We start from the raw sequence: 14,314 nt of genomic DNA, 5'->3' as shown, positions 1-14,314 counted from the left end.
GAAGCTGGGAATGGACAACAGGATGGATCACACTGATTGCTTGTTCTATTCATTCCCTCTGAAGCACCTGGTATTGGCTACTGTCAGAAGACTGAATACTGGACTGAACGTGGATTATTGGTCTGACCCACTATGGCCATTTTTATGTTCTAATCAAAAGAACACTTTAATATAAATAATGCCCACAGGTTCTAATCAGGATTAAGGCACAATTTTGTTGGGAAGTGTACGAACACAAATGAGAAGACAGTCCTCTCCTTGAGAGCTTATTAAATCAAAAGTTACCTATGCTGCTATTTTACCTTATCTCCCTTCACACACACTTAGGGTATGTCCACACAATAAATGCTACAGCAGTATAGCTGCTGGCACAGACACTCCCTACAACGGAAGGGGTTCTTCATTGCTGTAGTTAATCCACCTCTCTGTGAGGTAGTATCTAGGTCGATGGAAAAATTCTTCCATTGATCTAGTGGTGTCTACACTGGAGCTTAGGTTGGGTTAATTACATTGCACGGGGTGCGAAATTTTTCACAGCCGTCAGTGACATAGTCAAGCCAACCTAACTTTATAGCGTAGGTCAGCCTCAGGCTATGCCAAGATAAAGGAAAAAACCTCAGTAAGGATCCAAGTCTACAACCTTTACTTGATGCCATCAGGAGTTTTATTTAAATATATTTATTAAGTCTGTTAAATCAAACTTGAGGCCCACTTACATACACACATGCCTTTCAAACTCAGTTTTTTAATGGTTACCTATGTTTGTTGAAAATTTAAATACCTGGGGAAAATGAATGAACTTTCTGGGAACTGGTGGTTCACTATGCAGTTTTAGTTTTAACTTCCTCTAATTTTGATTTTTAAACGGCTTAGGGAAAAAAATAGGCCCTATAGTCTTCCCATTTGTGTGCTTGATACTAACTCCATACAATTTATAACAACTCCTGCTGGAAAAGAAGACTTGACAATAGTTGTTCAATAGCATGAAGATAAATATAGTTGTGGCTTCCGGGGGAGTAAAAAAGTCAAACATTCCCTAAGGCATTTTAGTTCTGTTTTCATAGTTAATTTTCCACTGATTATCTGTAGGAAGTGGTGAGGCTGCCACTTATCAAATAATGCTTAAAATATTAAGTTTACACCCTTGCAAGTCAAATGCAGTATCAAGTAAAACAGAAAATAAAGTTAGCTTTTATTCACATGTACAGTAATAGTGATTTCACAAGTGCAGAAAAAGTAGTGTAAAGTAATGAGACTAAAGACAGAGTTAAATAGTGAGTGCTGGAATAGAATAAATACTCCTGAAAAGTCTTATTTTTGTAAATTAAAACATGTTGGGCCCCTTCTTGCATAGCAGGAACAGGCCCTAAGCTAACTTTGCTTTTCCAGCAATAAATTATTGTGGGCCTAATCCTACAAAGTCTGATTTATGAGTAGCCTTTACTCATTCAAGCAGTCCCACTGAAGTCAAAGGGACAACTTATGTAAGCAAGAACTATTCATGTGAATAAAGGTTTGCAGGATCCAGTCTTGATTGTTTAAATGAAAAATGGACAACAAAACTGAATTGTCATCTGTTTACACCCTGTAAAACAAGTGGATCTTCAATGCTAGTGCCGGCCATCCTCCCTGGTTCTGGAATTGAATCTGAAAATTAATACAAGATGTAGTATAAGTATTTATGCATCCGCAGAGTCAGGGAAGACATTTCTATGTAAATGTCATTGTCAACAAAATTTAGTAATCCGAACCTCAGTACATAAAACATTTTAAGACCAGAGGAGGCTAAGAAGCTCATCCATGTCAGTTTTTGCATTAGCAGTTATGCACCATAAATCTGTCTATACAGCTACAACAACATTTTGAATAAATATTAATAGAATGAGCTTTCAGTCTTATTATAGTTCTCAGACGCACCTGAATGTACTGTATTCATGTATTGGAACATACTGTAATTTACAGTATATAGCAGGACCCCCATCACCAAAGGGGGGAGGGATTGATAGCCTGCTAAACCCAGGGTTGTGAGTTCAATCCTTGAGGGGGCCATTGAGGGATCTGGGGCAAAAATCTGTCTGGGGATTGGTCCTGCTTTGAGCAGGGGGTTGGACTAGATGACCTCCTAAGGTCCCTTCCAACCCTGATATTCTATGATGTATCATGCCCAAAAGCATATCAGAACATTCACAGGACAACAAGAACATTTCTAACATGAAAAATAAGGGTCTTCTCTTCCATTGTTTAACATACATGACTCATTAGGAGTTCTATTTACATAGAAAGGGAAAACAGATTCCAGAATGCTGAAATATTTGTTTTCTCAAGATCATTTATTTATTCCACTGGACTGATTTTGCTTCTTCATAGTAAGACGTACTGAAGAATTAATCAGACACATCTGGTATCATAAAACAATTGCTTTTTGTGGGCTCCTCAGCTGCATTTTGCATATCCGCTTGCTTCACAATACAAATAGGCTAAAGCTAAAGACTAAAGCTTCCTCTACGAAAAAGTTAAGATATGCTTCTACAGTTACCATTCCTACATAAGGAGGTAGTAATGTCTAACAACTAACACCCCATCCTGTAGTTGGCAGGGAGACCCCAGCGTGGAGTCTCACCGAAATCAATGGGTTCTGCATAGGAGTTCCGGAGCAGAATCAATTGCAAGATTGTTGACTAAGTTTATAATTGTTTAAACTAACCAGCACAACACTGAACTTAAACACTTAGAGATAATACTGCACAGAAAGAGATTTAACTAAAAGAGAAACCAGTTACTTCTTGAGAAGCCCAGCTTCTGTACTAAAAAGTGTTGCTTCTTTGGCACCCTCTTGTGGCAGAAAGGAAACTAGCTGTCCCTGCCTCCCATTTTGATACCCCTACATGATAAATAAATCTCTCTATAAAAATACAGCCTGTATATAATGCTTTTATCTGTAGATAATGTAAGAGAATAAAACATATCCATCTTCAGCAGGATTTTCAGGATTTACAATTAAGGGAAAGTACCAAATCTCAACGAGCACATAAGTGAAATAAAACACGGCAGAGTGGCTTATTCAAGGAAAAAAATCCTGGAGCAACTGTCCCTTTCACTCTCTTGTGCATAAAACAGTAAGGGGGAAAATACACTGTATCTAGTCAGAATCAGTAGTAGGTGGGCAGAAAAGCCCAGATACACAAGTGTTTAGGCCCCAACTTCCACTGATTTCAGTGAAAGGAGACTAAATACTTGTGTGGACCTGGTCAAAGTGGCTAGAAACAAACAGGAAACTAAAGACAGTGATATTACAGTATAACATGGTAATATCAGTTATGGCCTGATCTAGAGATGACTGAAGTCAGGGGGAAAAACTCCCACCGATCTCAATGGGCTTTGGATCAGGCCTTATAGAGAATTGGGTATTTATGCCTACAGGCATAAATTAAACTTAAAGAAAGATGCCTGAACTAATGAGAACTTCCTAGTGGAAATATTTTGATGATCAGAACATACAAGAAATGTCTTTGCATAAAAATATATATTCATGTGTATGCACCCCCAACCCTGTACTGAGAGTTTGGGATAAATTTTGCTCCTAGTTATTCCAGTGTAAATATGAAGTAATTCAACTGATGCCAGTAGAACTATTCCAGATTTATAGTAGTGTGACAAAGTGAAATTTGGGCCTTGTCCTCAGAAGCAAAATTGGAAAAAGATCGTGGGTGATATTTTGGCACTGGGAGTTGGGATTTACGGCTTCTCAATGCAAGATCAGTAACACTGGTAATGTTCAGCGTCAGCAAATCCTGACTTCTAAAACTACAGGAAAAATTGCACATAACTCTCTTCCTACTATCTACCAACCAGAATAACTCATCTGTCTCCTGTTAATGAGTTTCAAGCATTTGTAATATTCTTAAAATTTTCATATGCAGTTAAAAAACAACTTGTGTGTTTCAATTGTCCTGGCTACCTGCAGCTACCATTGAAGACAATAGAAACTGCAACACTCAGCAATACTTAAAATAAGGCTGTATATTTAACTTCACTGTGGACTGTGTCCAATTTCAAAAATGTCTGTTGTCCAGATAATAATTCCCATTTTAGAGGAAAATTCCAACTATCAAGACATTTGATGGCAAAAACAAGATCTGTGAACATTTTTCACAACTGGTTTTCAGCGTGTTTGGTCTTGGTAAGTCAGAAATGTATTTTCCTCCTACCTTGATGTTACAAGGTAAAAATGAAATATTCATACGCATTAAAAGAGATCAGAAGTGAAGGATTCTTGCTTCATAAAATTAGCCATGGTTTGAGCAAAGATCTTTCATGTACATATAGCTATATCTGGTATTAATGTAGCACTTTGTAGCAGGATACATCCTACAGCCCTAGATCTTAACATGATTAGCCAACACATTTTGAAAATATTAACATTGTTTTTGATAGAACTATCATCACAGAGAAACCTGGAAAAATAAATCTCATCCTTTATGTAGTCTTTGCATAGAAGAGGTTATACACTTGGTGTATCTTATTTTGCATTCTGATGTGTTCCACTTTCATGTTCTTTATACATGTGTATGAAGTTATCAATCAACTGGGGAAATAATTTAATATGGGCTAGGCAAACTTTTGGCTATAGAGATCTGCCTTGTGAATTCACTTTTAGATGCAAAAAACACTTATGAATCTATGGCAATGACTGTTCCCATTTGTTAGCATCTTTGTTCTATTAAAATCTCTGTCAAGTGGCTCAAAACAGGGCACTGGAGGTGGGGGGAATAGTGGTCAAGTTCTAATTGCCAATACCAGATTATCTGGAATGGAGAACTATCCCTAATCATTGTGCTAAACTACGCCCTTTGAAACATGAGACGGGATCAGAGCAGAGTCAGTGGTGCGCAGAGGGCACAGTGCTGGCTCTTCTTGTAGGACCTAAAAACTCCTGAGGAACAACAAAGCTGCAGATTAAGATATACACACCCATTTGATTTCTTTCATTAGGTAGTTTGCTGAGATTCCGTCTTGGAAACTGCAGTGAAGATCCTTTTGAAAATGTATCATGGATGTCGCCTTTACTACCATGTAAAAAATGAGCTATAATTCCATACAAGAGAGGGCTGTTAAAAGAGAAACAACAAAGTAGTGTACATAGAATGTAAAGTGCTGAGCATAAGAATCTCCCCCCCCCCCCTTTTTTTTTTTTTAATTTCAAAGAACAAAGAGTCCTGGAACAGGAAAAGGCCACTTAGTCCTCAGTACTGGTTCCCAGAATGTAGACAGATAGATGTCTTCAGCATAACTATTTCCCAAACATTGTGTTTTTAACTCAAAGTTTATAATTCCTGTCTCAAAATTATTTAGTTTAAAAATGTCACAGCCAATGCTCTTTTTCCTTCTGTTTGTAAACAAATAAACCTAAAATACATTCCTCTAATTTTGTAAAAAGCAATCCTATTTGATCATCTTACCTCATACAGGATGTCCTAAATCAGGATAAGTAAAAAAATTACTCTGATTCTTTATTCATATTTGTCAAAATTAATAATTGCCAATACAGAAACAATCATTTCATTGGTTTATGTATGTCATGCCAAGGAGCACCACACACATTCACATGGAAGTCTCAAAGCACAATTTCGCAACTGACTTTGGAGTTAGTTGAAAGATGTGTGGAAAACCACAGTGAACAGCTCTCTAAAGGGTAGTGTCTGAGGCTTGCGTGTTGCGGTCCTAATGCGCAGTGTGGAGACTTTCGCAAACCAGGTAGAACAGTTCCGTATACATGTTTCAGATGCTAACAGTTACTACACAAATTGGTAACATGCTTGTGCAGAGCAGAATTACACCCTTGGAGCATGAAATGTAGGCCAGTTCCTCCAAAGACCATTTGCACATCCCCAAGACTTAAGACTGCAAATAGCACTTACCTGGGTCTTAAACAAATATTACACCAGGCATAGAAAATGTGGCACATATACTGAATAGAGTGCACTGTGATTTCAAATCTACTTACACTGATTTTCTATTTGGATCTTCAACTATATTCAGCTCATGGACAAGAAACTGTCTATCCAATGGTACTTCAGGTTGGCCAGATTCTGAAAAGTTAAGAATGTTTAAAATATTTTAAGTTCTTAAATAATAGTTAAACTAAAAGTCTGCTAGTATGTGTGTGTGTGATATATAAATAATGTTTTTTACATTCTGGTCTTTGGAACAACATCAGAGTGCACATGTTACCTTTGACATATATTCCCACTGTTAGATCTTTTCTATTCCCATGATGGCTCTGAGTCCAATACTACTTGGGATTCCTATAACAAACTTTAATAATTATCCTCTACTATGAAGTTCTTAAAGTTATATAAAAGAAAAACATGACTAAAGTCATTTTTAAATAAAAAATATTTGGGTAACTTATTTTTCCCCCACAGGGATACTGTTACAAATATCAGGCTGATTCCGCACATAATGGAATCCACAAACTCCTTCCTCTCTCCCCATCAAAAGATGCATGGACATATCTGTGCATTTAAAATATCCTTTTAAGAGAAAGTTGACTCTAAAGGATACTGTCACAATGAGTACAAATATCAAATTAGCTCCTTACTTGAACATCTTTCATATTGCTTTACTGAGCTATTTTCAGTCTAATTATTGCATCTTTCCAGTTTAAATATTATTGCTAAGCACAATTAGAGCATGTTACATGTCTTTTGCACACTACATTTCCAACAGGCAACAGCAGCAATAATGCCAGAACTGAGGACCTGTACAAATTTCAAATATGTATAAATATGTAGGACACTGATTTATTTTATATAACTATCACACTAATATTTGAAATATAATCAATAACATTAAAGCATAGATGCAGTTGTTCAAACACTAATTACTCCTTTTTACCCTCAATCCTACTATTTACTGAGTACCTCTAACCAAGTCTTGGGTGCAGTTAGATAGTGTATTCACAGTACTCCAAGACATAAGACTGCCCTCCACCGCATTTGAAGTGCTAATATAGTTTGGAATCATTAGTTGACACCTGAATTTTCATCCTTCATTTATATTTCCATTTTGCACTTTACTTAATAGGAAATGGAAATATAAATGGGACTGTATGCTTTAAAATACTCATTCCCGTGTCAGAAAATATTTGGACACTTCAGTGGTGGCAGTTTGCATTCCATATACTATATGTGCATCACATGCGATTGCGCTTAACTGGCAAGGATGTTTCTCCGCCTGCTATTGCAGACTGTTAATTTTTGCTTTAGAAAGCCATCCTCTCCTGTGCATCAGTTGCTACACTGACACATTTAACTTATGGTAAGGAGCCTGGGAAAGAAAGACTTCTCAGAGACTAATGCCATTATTTAGCCTGATGTCTGAGGGAAAAGAGATGTCTACACTTTATTTATCTTCACTAACCTTTACAAAACAAGCTGGGGAGAAGGGAAAAGAGTATACACATGACCCTGAAGATTTTCTGACTTATGTCATCACAATGTAATACGATCAGATTTATTGAGCTAATCCAGCTATTATCCATTAAGATAGAGATTGTAAATAAAGCAGTTGAAGCCAGTAAGCCAACCCAATACCTGCTGTTAGAACAGATGCAGTGTATTTATATTTATTGAATTCCAAGTATTCACGAATTAGTTCATTGATTAGAAAATTTTCATGAGACAGTGGTGGCCGTGGTTCACTTTGGTCATCCAACGCATTAAAAACTTCAGCTCTGATCCTTGCTTTTATTTGTCCCAGTGCACCTCTCTTTTCCAACGTGTCCTTCAGTACTATTAAATACATAAAAAAGAATTTCTATTACTGCACAGTCATAAGCTTATTATTCAATACTAACCCCCAGAATCAGTCATTTTATATAACTTAATCATTTTAAAAAAAGTGAGTTGTCCAAACTATTTGGAATGGTGGTTAAGGATTATTAATTATGAAGAGAAATGCATGGGATCCGAAGCATGGACAAGTCAGCTGGCCTTTTAAGCACTGATTAGAGACCATCTCTGAGCAAAGCTAGATAACATGAAATTAAAAACAATATCAGCCACCGTGAGCTCAAGTGTATACAAGGTTCTCATGCTGCTAAAACCAGTAAGAAATTATTTCAAAATGTCTAATATAGGAAAGGCCAACCCCAAGTGTTCAAAAATCATGAGTCAGGGCCCAAAAACTAATCATGACATTGGTTAACAATGAATTTTGAGAAATATTTGAATGAGTTCTATTTATTTGCCTTTGGAAACATGGATTCTAGTGTCAAACTGTTCTCTGCAACCATGAGGTCTAGATACTACTTTTTCAGCTATTTAAATCACCAAGTGGAAAGCCTGGATTTAAATCAATTTTAATAAACTCTTTGTACTTCCTTTATTTTTCTAAAGAAAGGTGCACTCTCACTGGTTCATATAAACCAGGGGTCGGCAATGTTCGGCACGCAGCTCACCAGGATAAGCACCCTGGCGGGCCAGGCCAGTTTTATTTACCTGCTGATGCGGTAGGTTCGGCCGATCGCGGCCCCCACTGGCCGCGGTTCGCCGTCCTGGGCCAATGGGGGTGGCGAGAAGCCGCGGCCAGCACATCGCTCGCCCGCGCCGCGTCAGCAGGTAAATAAAACTGGCCCGGCCCACCAGGGTGCTTATCCTGGCGAGCTGTGTGCCGAACGTTGCCGACCCCTGATATAAACATTAAAACATGTTGATTTACAGCTAAATAGGCAGTACACTAGATTTGCTACATCTTTTTGCCACTTAGGAAGGTACACTATTATACATTTATTTATGCAATTATAGCTTATAATTTTCAGATTCCTAATTATACATTTATAGACTGTTAGAAAATGGTGAATATCTTGCTCATTTACTAGATAATTAATTTTGCGCAAGCTGCACTAGGTTAGAAACTAGAATTACACAACTGCATATAAAGTTTTTTTTATTAAAACCTTAAATGTTTTGAATACAGTCTCATCAAAACACAACTCAATCATTTATTAAAGAAACAGGGATTAACTGTAGTCAGTGAATTAAACAGATTTCAAGTCCGCTTGGGAAAATTTTCCAATATGCCTAAGTGAATGTGACTGGAGCTTAAAGTCCTTCTTGCCCAAACGGTCTCATTTTCAGGAGACTTAAGTTACTTCAGCTATCCTTCAAACATAAGACTGGTCGATCTCACCCCTCCCTCCTCATCTTTATTCACTGACTGGAAGAGACAAGTTTTCCTGCTTTTTTTTCCAACTCCCAATTTTTCAACTTTGAATTAATTAGTCAAATGAAGAAAATATGCTTTCTGTGGTCAAAAGCTGGTTTAGCACTTCAATAAGTTCTTTTTCAGGTGATTAGCTATGATTTCCACCAGTTCAGTGCCATAACTGTCTTTAAAACATCAGCAAACAGCCCTGAAATTTATTATGATTAGAATGACTGGGTGATTATTAGATCCCCATGTCATAGCCACATATTCTTTTTCAGCAATTAAGCATCTACCCTGGTACTTTAGGTTGAGAATATTGTCAAGGAAGCATAGATGCTTGATCCATCTGCTACTCTATGGCCCGCAATTTAACTACTTTGTTGGCATTTCTTCAATGTCTGAGTTCTTTCCAAATTTCAACATCATCAGCAATACAGTAGCAATCTTTCTGCTGCAATTTGTCCAAGGCTATGAAAATAGGTTTCAGTACATTCAGCATATCTTCTACATTCCTCTTTAGTCCGATGTTGACTACTTTGGGTATAATAGTTCCACCTATTTTTGTCACTATTTTCTTCATAAAACGTCATCAGAATAGGCCAGTTCTTAACAAATAGCTCAAAACTGTCAACCACTGAATTCCATCTTAGGGGAGAATTAGTTTGGATCCTCTTGATCTTTTCAGTGAAGCAAATGAGCTTTGCACCCATGTTACAGTTTACAGGCTCCCTTCCTTATCTTCTAGATTTCTTCTCATCTTTGCTACATCTGCAGCATTGTCTGTGACCAAGCTATGTATTTCACACTTGAAATTTTGCTGTTTGTTACAGCTTTTACTGCTGCTACTTCTAAGTATTCTGTTGTATAAGCATTTCTTGATGTATCAACTGTTTCTGTAAGATAGACATCCCCATCTTCTGTTGACACACGCATGTATTACTGCATCATTAGGTATATTGCTCCACTCATTAAGACTCAAATTAACAAATTTCCTATCAATACTTCTTGCACACTGTTCAATTTCCTTCTGATACACTGTATGCAGCAACCTTCCAGCAACATCTGCTCTGCCTGGTGGCATATAGCCTGGTCATAATGATCGAACCATGTCGATGAAATGGTTGGTCTGAAGAAGACAAAGTTGCATAAATGAACTGAACAGATTAGCCTTTCTGTTCATCTATGGAGTCTTGCTTTAATTAGCTGGCCCTGATTATGAATTTATCCAAGGCTTTACTGAAGGAGGAGTTTTTGTTGATACAGGTATTTGCTGCCCATATGTTTAGTTATAGCACTGCTAGAGGTGACCGCAGAAGACTTTGAAGTTGTAAACAGTGCAGATGATAGACCTTCATAGCCCCTTATGTCTAAACTGGACCCTGAAACAAAATGGTAAAGCATCACTCGTTCACTCACTATTACTCAGTGCACTGCTTAAAAAAAAGATTGTAAATGAAAGTCTTCCTACTGCAGCTGTCCACATCTTCAAAGTCATTGCCTTCTGAGTAACATTTTTCATAATGACAGGTTTCAAAGTAGCAGCCGTGTTAGTCTGTATCCGCAAAAAGAACAGGAGTACTTGTGGCACCTTAGAGACTAACAAATTTATTTCACATAAGCTTTCATGGGCTACAGCTCACTTCTTCAGATTCATAGAGTGGAACACACAGGCAGAAGATATTTATACATACAGAGAACATGAAAAAGGGGAATTACGCATACCAATTATAAGAGGCCAATCAATTGAGATGAGCTATAAGTAGCAGCAGAAGAAAAAAGTGACACCATCATAGGACCTAAGCACATCAGCCACACCATCAGGGGCTTGTTCACCTGCACATCTACCAACGTGATATATACCATCATGTGCCAGCAATGCCCCTCTGCCATGCACATTGGCCAAACTGGACAGTCTCTACGCAAAAGAATAAATGGACACAAATCTGACATCAGGAATCATAACATTCAAAAACCAGTGCGAGAACACTTCAACCTCTCTAATCACTCAGTGACAGACTTGAAAGTGTCAGTTTTGCAACAAAAAAAACTTCAAAAACAGACTCCAAAGAGAGACTGCTGAACTTGAATTAATATGCAAATTAGACACAATTAACTTAGGCCTAAACAGAGACTGGGAATGGTTGGGTCATTACACTAATTGAATTTTTTTCCCCCCATGTTAAGTTCTCCTCACACCTTCTATGGGTCATCTCAATTATCACTTCAAAGTTTTTTTTCCTTCTGCTGCTACTTATAGCTCATCTCAATTGATTGGCCTCTTACAACTAGTACGCGTACTTCCACCTTTTCATGTTCTCTGTATGTATAAATATCTTCTGCCTGTGTGTTCCACTCTATGCATCTGAAGAAGTGAGCTGTAGCCCATGAAAGCTTATGCCGAAATAAATTTGTTAGTCTCTAAGGTGCTACAAGTACTCCTGTTCATTTTTCATGTTTCATTTTGACAAACCAGACCTTGCAACTTTGTTGCATTATTTACATTTGGTAGGTGTTCATGTTTAGCCAGAGGTAGAGGAATTTCTTGAAAATATTCCCAGTTAGTGCCTTTTTATGACTTGTAGCCATGGGAACTTTTTTCCTTCAGTTCCCTGGTGTTGAAATCCACTCTAGAGGTTGCATTCTGAAGAATGTTGTCCCTTCTTCAGTGTTCTGCTTTGCTACCAATGCTACTCCTTTTTTGGTTGTACACTCTGCTCCTCTTCCCTTGTCACATAATTTCCCCAATTTCCCCCCTTCCCCCCCCAAAAAACAAAAGAACTAACAATCCAAGATTTTTGCTCATGTGACCCACATGCCTTTTGCACTGCAGTATTTTATTTATTTAGAGACAAAAGGGAGGCAGTTGAGAAAATAATGGATTTGTTTATCTGTGTACAGATGCAAAGAGACAGAGCCAAGGCCATTTACATGACGTGCCCAAAACTGTCCAGAAGCAAGGGCTGGTAGTTACTAGGTAGATCAATTGCTGTTTTTTTCCCCCTTCCCTCCTCCCCATGAAATGAGTAAATTTCTATGGTGGGAGGAGTCTTAAATATTCATAATTTAAGAATTAAGTCAGTGGATGATCCTAATGAAATAATAAGGGTGTCTCCTGGAGTCAATGGCTAGGTCCCAATGCCTGTGATGATTTTGCCAGTCTCTTGCTCCCAGTAGCACAGCCCCTATGGCTCCCACCTGATCAAGCCCTTAATACAGTACATGAAAATATTGTGCGATATTTATAAAGCTTAACTTGAAAAGTTAGATGGCTTTTCTCAAGGTTCTTTATATACAAAAAAGTAGCCTTTAACGCAAAGATTTTGATAGAGGGACATATTTAAATATGCTGAAACTGTTTTGAGATTATAATAAATGTAGGCCTTAATATTTTGTATTAAATTCAGATTTTAGTTTAAATAGGTTTAATTTTAAAAGAGAATAACTTAAACAATTTAAAAAATCCACTTTAAACCATTTTTTTTTTAAAAAACCTAATTTTATCCACCCTATCTTTTTTGGTGAAATCTGACAGTTTTACCTAATCCCAAGACTCCAGGAGCTGGGGCTTTTTTTTTTAAAAATCTATTCTCATTAACTACTGTGAGACTTGAGATAAAATCATGAGACTTGGCAACACTGATATGTTTTGTAATGGCTGTTAGAGAGGAGCTTCTGGGGGGAAATGCTAGGGTTTGGGAAGGAACACTCTTCCAAAGAGTAAGAGACTGATGAACATGAAAGAGGATTTGCAAGAAGGGGTAAAAAAACTAGATCCATGCCCTTGTCTGTTTCTATATGATGTATTCAGGAAACATGTGAGGCGTTTTTATCCAATTTTTTCCCCTCTCCATTATAAATGCAGGTTTGTTCCCCTCTTTTCCTGCCAGAGTCTGGCTTTGGCTTCACTGCTAAGAGAAGGTGGGTTTAAAACAAGGGGTAATTACCCTGCACAATACAGAGTGGAGAGAAAATAAACTACGGGTAGGGGGCGCAGCAGTGCCTTCATCACCTAGCTTACCTCTGGGTCCCTGTCTACACTAGGGCCAGGTGGGCGCTTGGGGCGGAGGAGGACCGCTTCAAGCACAGGCGGTGCCGGTATAGCTCCTCCAGGGCTGCGTCCACACGTGTGGCAACGCGCAGCTCCGGCAGCGCCGCCAGGAGAGAGCGCTGGGCTACCAGGGCCTCTCGCCCAATCGTCTGTCAGGGCGGGAAGGAATCTCCACTTGGGAAACCAGGGCCTGGCTGCAAGGATTTATCCAGCAGCGCCGGCCCGGCGCACACGCTGCCCCAGCGGCTCCCACTGCCACCCCCTCCCCCGAGAGCGCCCCGGAGCGGGCAGGGGCTCCTACACAGCACGGGCGCTCTGGGAACAGCTGCTCCCTACAGGCAGCCATTACCTGCTTTCAACTCGGCGATGGTCGCCATCTTCCAACGGCCCCTACTCCGCCGAGGGGCGGGGACTGGGAGGAGAGGGAAAGGCCCCGGATGAAAACGGCTAAGGTCGCGCGGCGCGTGCCTACTCCGCTAACCGGCAACGGGGAGGTGGCGCGAAAATCTTTCGATTGCGGAAGTGGCGCTTGTCTCAACGTTCCATCGCTGCGCCCTGAGCCAATCAGGGTGCGTGACAACTGGAGCGTTCCGAAGCGTGGGGGGTTTTGAATGGGAGAAAGTGACTCTCTGGGGCGGGGCGGAGAGGCTGGGGTGGAGCTGGTTTCTGCCCATGAGTGTGGGCAGGTGGGAGTGTTTGTTGCGGTGGATTTAGCCCTGTGTGTTTGTGTGTGAGGGAGGGGGAGTGTCGGGCAGGAAGCCCTTCGCATAAATCCCCAGATGTTGCCTGCATTATGTGAATTTGGCTGTTTGCTGTATTTCTTTGTCACCCAGAACGATTATAAGGCTCTATTTCCTTCTGACCTCTTCAGGAGATGGGAGGGGACCCTCTGCGGGGTGCAGTGGTGGAACTGGAATTTGTAAAGATAAAGAGTGCACTCTCATGTTACAACAAGCTAAACCTCCTCCTTACCAGCAGTGTCGTGGTAAGAGGAAGATGATTATAGGCCAGTTCCCCCACCAGCTGTGTCCCCTCAACCCCTTCCCGTTCAGGTAA

General features: G+C 39.4%; 1 protein-coding gene across 1 annotated transcript; it reads right to left on the bottom strand.

The window, feature by feature from the left end:
- Positions 1-1,163: 1,163 nt before the first annotated feature.
- Positions 1,164-13,754, bottom strand: CEP20 (centrosomal protein 20). The gene is made up of 5 exons (XM_034784528.1): positions 13,608-13,754; positions 7,596-7,793; positions 6,005-6,089; positions 4,972-5,108; positions 1,164-1,647 (listed from the first exon to the last, which is right to left on the bottom strand). The coding sequence occupies exons 1-5, from the start codon at positions 13,633-13,635 to the stop codon at positions 1,571-1,573; spliced, it is 525 nt and encodes a 174-aa protein (XP_034640419.1). The 5' UTR covers positions 13,636-13,754; the 3' UTR covers positions 1,164-1,570.
- Positions 13,755-14,314: the final 560 nt, after the last annotated feature.

The sequence above is a fragment of the Trachemys scripta genome, chromosome 10 (assembly GCF_013100865.1).
Source record: "Trachemys scripta elegans isolate TJP31775 chromosome 10, CAS_Tse_1.0, whole genome shotgun sequence".
Classification (NCBI taxonomy): Eukaryota; Metazoa; Chordata; order Testudines; family Emydidae; genus Trachemys; species Trachemys scripta.
The sequence above is the reverse complement of the archived record's forward strand: the minus strand, read 5'-3'. Positions and strand labels throughout refer to the sequence as shown.

Bases quoted from the DNA above. Each gene is read 5' to 3' on its own strand.
- CEP20 (XM_034784528.1), bottom strand. From the start codon at position 13,635: ATGGCGACCATCGCCGAGTTGAAAGCAG. The intron at 7,794-13,607 runs GTAATGGCTGCC...TGTATTTAATAG, and splicing joins CATCGCCGAGTTGAAAGCAG to TACTGAAGGACACGTTGGAA. The intron at 6,090-7,595 runs GTATTGGGTTGG...TTAACTTTTCAG, and splicing joins TGCATCTGTTCTAACAGCAG to AATCTGGCCAACCTGAAGTA.